Below are 12,088 nucleotides of genomic sequence, written 5' to 3'. Positions count from 1 at the left end.
TTAATATAATCTCTATCAAAATACCCACATTTTTCACAAACTGAAACATACATTATTATATTTGTATGTCACCACAAAGATCCCAAATAGCCAAAGCAATCTTGAGAAAGATGAACAAAGCTGGAGGTATCACAATCCCAGATACCAAGATATACTACAAAGCCATAGTAATGAAAACAGGATGGTACTGGCACAAAAATAGACACATAGATCAATGGAACAGAATATAATGTTCAGAAATAAACCCATACTTATATAGTCAATCTATAACAAAGGAGGCAAGAATATACAATGGGGAAAAGACAGACTCTTCAATAAATGGTGTTGCCAAAACTGGACAGCTACATGCAAAAGAATGAAACTGGACCACTTTCTTACATCTCACAAAAATAAACTTGAAGTAGGATTAAAGACCTAAATGTGAGACCTAAAACCATAAAAATCCTAGAAGAGAGCACAGCCAGTAATGTATCTGACATTGAACATAGAAATAGAAACTCTGTTCTAGATATGTCTCCTTGGGCAAGGAAAACAAAAGCAAAAATAAACTATTGGGACTACACCAAAATGAAAAGCTTTTGCACAGTGAAGGAAATCATAAAAAGGCAACCTACTGAAAGATGATATTTGCAAATGATATATCCAATAACTAGTTAGTATCCAAACTATATAAAGAACTTATAAAACTCAACACCAAAAACAAAAACAAAAACCCCAAACAATTTGATTTAAAAATGGGCATAGGACATGAATAGACATTTTTTTCAAAGAAGACATACAGATGGCCAATAGACACATGAAAAGAAGCTCAACACCATTCGTCATCAGGGAAATGCAAGTCAAAACCACAATGAGAGATCATCTTACACCTATCAGATGGCTAAAATAAAAAAGACAAGAAATAACAAGTGTTGACAAGGATATGGAGAAAAAGGAACCCTCATGCACTTTTTGTGGGAATGTAAATTGGTGCAGCCACTGTGGAAAACAGTATGGAGGTTCCTCAAAAAATTAAAAATAGAATTACCATATGATCTAATAATTCCACTACTGGATATTTACCCAAAGAATATAAAAATACTAATCTGAAAACATACATGCACCCCTATGTTTATTGCAGCATTATTTACAATAGCTGAGATTTGGAAGTAACCAAAGCGTCTATCAATAGAGGAATGGATGAGGAAGATGTGGTTTGTATATATAGCAGAATATTAGCCACATACACACACACAAAAGGATGAGATTGTGCCATTTGTGACAACAGGAATAGACTCCAAACCCTTCAGTATACTCCAGTATGACAGGTAGTGCTACATACATCTGGCTCAGCATTCTTTGGTAAATTTTAAAATCTAAACCTATGCAGAGAAGGTAGCTGGCAAGCCTGAAAGCCTTTGAGTACTCATAAGAGGCTCTTCTCAGTCACCCACCTCCCACCAGCCATGACCCTTAACCTACTCATCAGTACCCTGGGTTCAGACCCTGCCAAAGCAAAGAACACGGCAGACTTCTGGCTTAATTAAACCCCATCACAAAATTACGTTCACATCTTTGTATGCTTACTGTTGCTAGCACCTGGACGAGAGTTAGCAGGCTGTGGACATCAGGTACTTTACTTCGGACGCCGATCTTACCACGTCACTTTCATTCTCTCCATCACACTAAGTTTTAGTCACAAAGACATGCTTTCCATTCCTCAAACTGCCATGCCTTATTGGGCTCTGGAATGTGCTTTTCCTTCTACTTCCGATCATTTGCCATCTGACACACCCTCTTCCATCAATGTCGAACTACTTGCATCCTTCAGGACCCAGTCACAACACCACTTCTGGGTGGGCTTTCTGTTTTATGTTCTCCTTATACCTTTCACTTCTCTTATCCTACTCCTCACCCATCCACTGTTAGAATGACTTGTCTAGTTACCTGTCTTCCCACAAGACTATAGCATCCATACTTGTTTATCTGTACGTCCCCGGCCCCAGGCAGTGGCTGCTCAGGAAAGATTGGAGGGAGGGATGAAGGTGGGCAGACGGGCATAATTCTAAGGTCATATCTCTGCACATTTTAACTTGTAACTTGAGATGTGTCTTAATATTGAAAGTGTTTTACAGTAGCAACTGAGCAGCTGTCAGTCTTGATAATGGCTTCTGCTATCACACGTGGAACACTATCTTAGCTAATTACATTATTTTCTCTTTAACTGAGTTACATGCACTGTTGGTACTACATATATTAAGTTTGCCACTTAATATAAACATTTTAAGGGGTGCCTGAGTGGCTCAGTTGGTTAGGTGTCCGACTCTTGGTTTCACCTCAAGTCCTGATCTCAGGGTCATGAAATTGAGCCCTGCTTTAGGCTCTGTGCTCAGCACAGAGTCTGCTTGATATTCTCTACCTCTGCCCCTCCCCCTCTAAAATAAATAACATCTTTAAAAATATAAAAATAAAGCGTTTGTATTAAGATTATACTATGCTTTGGCACTAAAACAAGAAGTTATTAGGTAGGTAGAAAGGCCTAGAAACCAAAGCTAGATATAAATTTAATATTAGTTAAACAAATGTTTATCAAAGAAATAGCCACAAATCCTTATTTTATAGAGAAACAAGACAACGAGCTTTGTGGAACCTAACCGGGGAAGATACACACAAATAGTAAAGCTGTGTTACACTGAACTACTGAAATACGTGCAAAAGGACTGCCTAGCACATGCCAGGAGAAGCAGCTGAAGACATGAGGAACAGTCACATCTCTTAGAATGGATGAAAAAAATGTCCAAGCAGAAGTTGATGTGACTCATTCATGAGTTTTATAGGATTATCATTAAGGGATCTCAGCCCAAAGGAGAACACATAATTATTTAAACATATGACTGTAAGATGTTAGCCCTAATGGGTTTCACTAATAATATGTGTGTGGGTATATAATAATAATAAGATGATACATATACATATATACATATATATATATACATACATATATATACATACACAATTTGGGGACGTATTAAGATCATAGGTGGGTGAGGGACTCATTTGTATTCACCATCAAAATGGTTAATTAATCAAAGCTTAGCTTAACAAAAATTGAGTACCTACTATGTTCTAGGCATATTCTAAGAGCTAGATATAAATAAATCAGACATAAGATAGGAAAGGCAGAAGACAATAAATACAATAAAATGTGTTCCATCCAAGAATGGATTTGTGGGCAAACTGAAAGTGGGGAAATGATTATATGTGGCCCTTGAACAACACAGGTTTGAACTGTGTGGGTCCACTTAGATGTGAATTTCTTCAATAAATATACTGGAAAATTTTTTGGAGATTTGTGACAATTTGAAAAACCTTGCAGAGAAACCACATAGCCTAGAAACATTGAAAAAGTTTTTTAAAACAGTGTGTCATGAATGCATAAAATATGCACAAGTCCATTATAGAAAGTTAAAATTTATCAAAACTTATACACACACTTAAAGATGATATGTTGAGAAAAATGTAAGCAAAGATACAGTATTAAATCATAACTGTCTAAAATTAACTGTAGTACATACCGTACTACTAGACAATCCTACTACTCTAAGTAGTAGTATAACTACTACAAAGGTACAATGTTAAATCATAACCAGGGGGATGGGGGAGGGGAGTCAGGGAGATGGTGGTAAAGGACTNAATGCATAAAATATGCACAAGTCCATTATAGAAAGTTAAAATTTATCAAAACTTATACACACACTTAAAGATATGGTTGAGAAAAATGTAAGCAAAGATACAGTATTAAATCATAACTGTCTAAAATTAACTGTAGTACATACCGTACTACTAGACAATCCTACTACTCTAAGTAGTAGTATAACTACTACAAAGGTACAATGTTAAATCATAACCAGGGGGATGGGGGAGGGGAGTCAGGGAGATGGTGGTAAAGGACTTTAAGATATGGATCTTGGAGAAATTCAAGAGCTAATAGACACCACACCAGAGAAATTAACAGATGACTTGATAGAGATTAATGCTTCCAAACTACTGCCTAATGATGAGAAAACACAGAAAAAGCAGTGCCAGAAAACAAACTGACATTAGACAGTCTGGCAGAAGGGTTCCTATTATTCAAGACTGCATTTGACTTGCTTTATGACATGGACCCTTCTGTGAAATGGGCACTGAAACTAAGGCAAATGGTGGAAGAAAGATTGGTACTGTGTAGAGACGTTTTTAGAAACATAACAGAGCAAAAAGTCCGACAGAAATGACAGTGTATTACTGTGAAGTTACACTGAGCGCACGCTCTCCTGCCTCCCCTTCCACCATCGCTTCTTTGGCCACAAGACCAACGTCTCCTCTTCCTCCCTCACCTATCCGATGTGAAGATGATGAGGACGAAGACCTAATGATGATCCACTTCCTCATAATCAACAGTAATAATTATCATGCTGTAGAATTAATAAACTTACCTATCGTGCATGTGTTTGCGTGAAAATCCAATAGCTGTATAGTAAGAACTGTGTGAGATGTTTTTGTATTATTGGCTCAGTTTTCATAATGTAGAATATCAGGTGCAAGACTTGTAGGGAAGTGGATAACATTTCCTTACATAGGCATGCAATGAGTGATATTTAATATAAAATTAATGTGTTAGTTTACTTACTGTCTCATAACTTTTCTTTCAAAGAATTACGTTGATGTACAGTATGCCACACTCTTGAAATTGGAGAAACTGCATTATCAGCCTATCAACACAGGTAAGTGATTTAAAAAAAAAAAAGTTTCCAAAATTGTATTATGAATAAGACTAATACTGTATACCCATAGAAATTTTATAATGATTAGTTCCTTAGTGTATAGGCTAGGCTACCATAAAGCAATCATATTGTTGCTTCATTATCAATGCATGAATATAAAATGTGAATTTCTTTATGACATTATCTTTTCATTTTTGATGTCTAACATTAGTAATACATATAATATCTACAGCGTTTTGTATCATATAAGACATTATTGATATAGGTACTGACACAATTTATCTTGTAAGCCGATGATATAAATTTACCGTATTGATAAATACAGTTCTGTACTGTAAATGTGTTTTCCTTATGATTGTCTCAGTAACCTTTTTCTCTAGCTTTATTATAAGAATATAAAATACATATAAAATATAAAATGAGTTAATTGGCCATATATATTACCAGTAAGGCTTTCAGTCAATAGTAGGCTATTGGTGGTTAAGTTTTGAGGGAGTCAAAAGTTACACAGACTTTTCAACTGTGTTGGGGATCAACATATTGTTCAAGGGTCAACTATATTCAAATACAGATGGGGTGAATGGAAGAGCACCAATCTTCCCAGAAGGGGTGGGTGCTGAGCAGAGTTTGCAGGCTATCTGAGAGCCTATCAGGCAGAAAAGGAGAAGTGCTCCAAGCAGGAAGGCCACAGGGATGAGACAGTGAAACAGTGAAAAGTGTGTCTGGGATGGTAGGGGGTGCTGAGGATTGGAAAGGAAGGAAACGAGGCTGAGGCTATGCTAGGAGCTGTTAGGGTACGGAGCTCAGGCTGTGGTCTGTAGGCCAAGATCAGCAAACTTTTTATGTAAAGGGCCAGATATTAAAGATTTTAGGTTTATGGACTATACGTCTCTGACATAGCTACTGGACCATACACTGTAGCAACAAAGCAGCCACAGAACTAGGCATGACGGTCTTCCAATAAAACTCTATTTACACAAGCCTTGTAGAGGGCTGTAATTGGCCTGTGGGTTATAATTTGCCCATTCTTGGACTTTTTTTTTTATTATTCTTTAGTGTATAAAATAACTGGGTATCTTATAGTCATGGCATATTCTACTTAAAATATTAGCTTCTAACAATATACAGTAGCCTGATTTTATTACCAGAACATATAATTAGCAAATTGGCAAGTAGGTTTGATACCTTGTAGGAATGGAATACACAATAATTTTCTCTCTGGGTGTGTAGTTCTTTCCTGGTGGGCATCATTTCCCCCTGCCCCCCACTGCTACATTTCTCAGATAAACTTTCTTCATGTGCTCACTGTTCTCCCTCTGTGCTCTGGCTAGCAACCACATGGAAACACAGTAGTTCTTTCTCATTCCTCATTCTTCCTTGTCTCTCCCTGGCATTTGAAAGTACTAACAAACCTCCACTCAATCGTTTGGGGCCTGTGAAGCTACATTCAGGTGTGGTCACCTCGTAGTTCAATCTATCATTCCCCAGACACAAACCCTGAACACTTCATCGCTGGGCTCTTGTTTCTCCCTATTCCAGTCCCTCCTGTCTGCTGCTCATAAATTGACCATCCCCAAAAAGCATCTCTGTGTTCAAAGCTTTCACTATAAGATCTCTTTGCTTTATAGGATAAAGCACAATCATCACAGCCTAGCATTCAGTGCTCCTTACGGTGGATTTCAAATTACCCTGCTAGTCTATATTGAGCCTATGCCAGGCAAATTGGGCTATTCATTACCCTCTTCAGGCAGCTTGTTCTGTCTTCATGTACAAAGCAGTTTCCTCACCCCAAATACACTTTAGAGAAAGGTTTCGACTTTTGAATTTCTGCTTTTCTACTTCCTAGCTGTGTGACCTGGGTGGGTGACAATGAAAATAATGATAATGCTTCCTATTTATTGAGTGCTTGCTTTGTGTTATACACTGTGCTGAGCAGTTTGTATGTATTAATTATTCTTTCCAATTATTATTACCCCTATGTTATAGGTGAGAAAATTGAAGCATTAAAGGGTCTAAATGACTAGCCCAAACACCCAAATTTCCTAAGCCTCAGTTTCTTCATCTGTAAATGGAGGATTATTGAGAGGATTAAATAGAAAGCATCTATCACAATGTCAACCACAAACTCAGTACATGTTAAGTCCCTGCTAGCTCTTGTATTCCTTCTTTTCCCTTTGATGTATCTTTTATGGCCCAGTCCAATTTCCCTCCTTTTTAATCAAGGCAGAAGTAAATTTTTACTGACTCTGAGCTCCTATGGAACTAAATCTTCAGTGTAAGTATTTTGATGTTGTTCATTTATAGCCTTATTGTCCTTTTGTGTGTTCAGCATATTTGCCTAAAATATTTGCTCTTGGAGCACTAAGGTGGTGTCTGTTGTTGTCTATAGGTGTAATCAAGTAGTCATTTAGACCCTTTATGCTTCAAATTGTGTTGTGATCTCTTGTTCATAGTAGGTTTATAATAACTACTTGTTGACTGAATAGATCTTGCCCTCTTCATGGCAAATTTTACTTTCCCCATCAAAGCACATTTCACACTCTGATTACCTGTTTGCTTATCTGTAACCCACCAGAGGCATGGTTAGAGCAGAGACAGTGCTCTTGATAGTTCTATCACCAAGCACAGGATCTTGACTAGAACTCAAAAAAAAAAAAAAAAAAAATGGGTGTTGACTGAATGACTAAAAGGAAGATAAGAACAGGAAAGGGTGGGTTTTTATGGCTCACTGTAAGTAAAGAAGAGTAACACACACAAACATTCCTTATTTCCTAATTTTGCCAGAAGTGATGATTGGATAGTTGACATGAAACAAGACACATGTAATTCATTAAAGAGAATTCATTACCTCTAAGTTATTATTTAGTGTCTATTTTCTCTCCAGTTAAATTACCTTGGCCTCCCCACTTACTGGTAAAAACCTCCAGGCAGATTTCCTCTAATTAGGACAAAGAAATAAATAGCATATATACCTGGTTTTTCCTGTATCCAGTCAGACAACCATTTTAAATGGCAATCACAGGTCCATGGGTTCCCATGAAGATAAAGGCTTTCCAAATCAGGCATATTAGAAATCATCTCTTGAGGGAGGGAGCTCAGGAAGTTATCAGACAAGTACAGGTACTTAACAAAAGATGTTTTAAATATCTGGAGGTATTTCAAAGAGACAAATGTATCTGGATGGAGCTTAGTGAGCTGATTTCCTTCCAAGTGCACCAGTCGGAGAAAGGTGAGTCCATAAAAAACCTCTGGGTTTATAAACTCAATATTGTTGTGGTCCATATGCAATCGTGTCAAGCTCCTGAGGCCATAAAAAGTATCTTTCTCAAGTTTTCGGATTTTGTTATAGCTCATTTTTAAGACCTAAGAATAAAGAAAAAACAAGCAAACATTTAGTTTGTCAAAGGAATTGTCACAAAAGGGAAAAGTGGATCAATAATAAAACATGTTGGCATTAATCTGATGCAGCATGTATATCTTATTTGAATTCTAATTCAAACAAATTAGCTGCGAATTAAATAGCATATCAGGGAAATTAGAATACTCATGATAATATTGAGTTATTGCTAAAATTTATAGATTAATTTTGTGGTTATTTTTTAAAGATTCCTTAACTTTGAGACATATATGAAGTACGCACAGATAAAACATTAAGATATCTTATTTCTTTCAAAACAATGCAGTGAAGTAAAGTACTGGGTAAAAGTCCAGGTGAAACAAGACCTGTTATGTCTTGATAACTATTGAACCTGGATGAGGATATGTTGGGATTTATTATACTATTCTTTTTACTTTTGTATGTGATTGAAAATTTCTGTAATAAGTTTTTAAAAATTATCTTGATATTTCAAGTAAATTTAAGATTTCTGGAACCTGAATTTTTCATAAGAAAGTAATATATTCAGGTTCCAGTTCCAAGATGGCAGAGAAGCAGGAGACCTAAAGTTTGTCTGGTCCCAGGAATTCAGCTAGAGAGCTACCAAACCATTCTGAATACCTATGAATGCAACTGGAGAACGAAAAAAGAGTAGCAGAAACTCTATGAACAGAAAAGTGACCACTTTCTGCAAGGAAGAGAAAAGATGGCGGAGGAGTAGGGGAGCCCTTTCTCAGCTGGTCCCCTGACTCGAGCCGGATATCTACCAGACCATCCTGAACACCCACGGAATCAGCCTGAGACACAGGAAGATACATCTGGATCTCTACTAATGAACATCTCCAGCGCTGAGTATTGAGGGCTGAGTATTGAGGTACGAAGCGGGGAGCTGTGAGTCCGCGCACAGATATCGGAAGATAAATGTAAGGGGGAGGGAGCCGATGTGCTACTGCCGGGAAGCAGTAGCCACTTGCGCTGGGGAGCGGGCCGGACTCAACGACGGGCACCCGCGAGAGAGCAGACTGAGACCATGAGCCTGGGAACGCAGGTGCGACCAGACTGAAAACCAGAGCTCCAGAGCGCTCACTCGAACTAGACTGAAACCGAGAGCTCGGGAGCAAGCACGTGACTAGACCGAAAACCAGCGCTCCGGAGTGCACGCGAACCACACTGAAACAGAGAGCTTGGGAGCGCGCGCAGGAACCGGGGTCGGCTGGCAGTGTCAGAAGGACAAAAGACAGAGATGTGCCGGGACGCTGCAGGGTTTTTAGCAGCACCGACGGAAACAGAGTTAAAGTGGCCAAGAGAGCTCACTGGAGAGCGGACGGCAATCTCTCTGTTCTGAGACAGAGGCTAGGATATGGCCACTGCTGCTCTCTCAGAAAAGTCACAGAAAACCACCAGGGAAAGCCACCAGAGAACAAAAGCCCCGAAATACCAGCTCACACTGTGTCTATCGCCATCCCCCCTCGCAGGGAACAGGGAGACTCTACCCAAACAGGGTTACCTGAGTATCAGCGTGGCAGGTCCCTCCCCCAGAAGGCAGGCTGAAAAATCAAGAAGCCCACATCCCTAAGGTCCCTATAAAACAAGTGCATACTGCCTGGGTCCTGGTCAATAATTTGGGCTGTGCATCCCCGTGACCTCTCATCAGAATGACAAAGAGGAGGAACCCTCAGCAAAGAAAGGACATAGAGACGGTGGCCTCTGCCACAGAAGTGATGGATATGGATATAACCAAATTGTCAGAAATGGAGTTCAGAGTAACAATGGTCAAGATGATGTGTAGACTTGAAAAAAATATTAACGAAAATATTAACAAGAATATAGAATCTCTAAAGGCAGAAATGAGAGCAAATCTGGCAGAAATTAAAAATGCTATGAATCAAATGCAGTCTAAACTAGACGCTCTGACGACCAGGGTAAATGAGGCAGAAGAACGAATTAGTGAATTGGGGGATGGGATGGTAGAAGAGAAAGTTAAAACAGAAACTTGGCTCAAAAAAATCCAATCTCAAGAATGTAGATTACGGGAGATTACTGAATGAAACGTTCCAATGTCAGAAGCATTGGCATCCCCAAGGGAATGGAGAAAGAGAGAGGTCTAGAAGAGATATTTGAACAAATTGTAGCTGAGAACTTCCCTAATCTGGCAAAGGAAACAAGCATTCATGTCCAAGAGGCAGAGAGGACCCTTCCCAAGGTCAATGAGAACAGACCTACACCACGTCACATCATAGTGCAATTCACAAATATTAGATCCAAGATTACAGTATTGAAAGCGTCCAGGGGGAAGAAAATCCTTACGTACAGAGGGAAAAATATCAGAATAACATCAGACCTGTCTACAGAGACTTGGCAGGCTAGGAAGGGTTGGCAGGGTATTTTCAAAGCTCTATCTGAGAAGTACATGCAGCCAGGGATCCTTTATCCAGCAAGGCTGTCATTCAGAATTGATGGAGAGATAAGGACCTTCCAGGATCTGCAGAAACTGAAGGAATTTGTAACCACCAAACCAGCCCTACATGAGATATTAAGGGGGGTTCTATAAAAGTAAAAAGGTCCCAAGAGTGATACAGAACAGAAATTTACAATCTATAGAAATGAAGACTTCACAGGCAACGTGATATCATTAAAATAATTTCTCTCAATAATCACTCTCAATGTGAATGGCCTAAATGCTCTCAGAAAATGCCACAGAGTTGCAGATTGGATAGAAAGACATGACCCATCCATTCGCTGTCTACAAGAGACTCATCTTGAACCTAAAGATACATCCAGACTGAAAGTGAAGGGATGGAAAACCATTTTTCATGCCAGTGGACCTCAAAAGAAAGCTGGGGTAGCAATTCTCATATCAGACAGATTGGATTTTAAACTAAAGACTGTAGTTAGAGATACAGAAGGACACTATATTATTCTTAAAGGATGTATCCAACAAGTGGATATGACAATTATAAATATCTATGCCCCCAACAGGGGAGCAGCAAGATACACAAGCCAACTCTTAACCAGAATAAAAAGACATGCAGATAAAAATACGTTAATAGTAGGGGACCTCAACACTCCACTATCAGCAATAGATCACCTAAGCAGAAAATCAACAAAGAAACAAGAGCTTTGAATGACATACTAGACCAGATGAACCTCATAGATATATACAGAACACTATACCCCAGAGCAACAGAANCAACAGAATACTCATTCTTTTTGAATGCACATGGAACTTTCTCCAGAATAGACCATATAGTGGGTCACAAAACAGGTCTCAACCAATACCAAAAGACTGAGATTATTCCCTACATATTCTCAGACCACAACACTTTGAAATTGGAACTCAATCACAAGGAAAAATTTGGAAGAAACTAAAAAACTTGGAAACTAAGAACCATCCTGCTCAAGAATGATTGGGTAAACCAGGAAATTAAAAATCAATTTAAACAATTTATGGAGACCAACGAGAATGAATACACAACGGTCCAAAACCTATGGGATACTGCAAAGGCAGTCCTAAGGGGGAAATACATAGCCATCCAAGCCTCACTCAAAAGAATAGAAAAATCTAAAATGCAGTTTCTATATTCTCACCTCAAGAAACTGGAACAGCAACAGAGGGACAGGCCTAACCCACTGACAAGGAAGGAGTTGACCAAGATTAGAGCAGAAATCAATGAATTAGAAACCAGAACCACAGTAGAGCAGATCAACAGGACTAGAAGCTGGTTCTTTGAGAGAATCCATAAAATTGATAGACCACTGGCAAAACTTGTCCAAAAACAAAGAGAAAGGACTGAGATTATTAAAATTATGACTGAAAAGGGAGAGGTCACGACCAGCACCATTGAAATTGCAAGGATTATTANGGGATCAAGAGAAACTTTTATCAACAGCTTTATGCCATAAATTAAACAACCTGGAAGAAATGGATGCCTTCCTGGAAACCCATAAACTACCAAGACTGAAACAGGAA

The 12,088-nt window shown here is 38.7% G+C and overlaps 1 protein-coding gene across 1 annotated transcript in view; it reads right to left on the bottom strand.

Annotated features, from left to right (window-relative positions):
* IGSF10 (immunoglobulin superfamily member 10) overlaps window positions 1–12,088 on the bottom strand; it is a 65,456-nt gene that overhangs the window by 12,573 nt on the left and 40,795 nt on the right. The window contains 1 exon segment of the mRNA XM_019796519.2: window positions 7,715–8,105. Within this exon segment, the coding sequence (XP_019652078.2) occupies window positions 7,715–8,105 (391 nt within the window).

Source organism: Ailuropoda melanoleuca, chromosome 1 (assembly GCF_002007445.2).
Source record: "Ailuropoda melanoleuca isolate Jingjing chromosome 1, ASM200744v2, whole genome shotgun sequence".
In the NCBI taxonomy this organism is placed as follows: Eukaryota; Metazoa; Chordata; class Mammalia; order Carnivora; family Ursidae; genus Ailuropoda; species Ailuropoda melanoleuca.
This window is presented reverse-complemented; position numbering and strand designations above follow the sequence as displayed.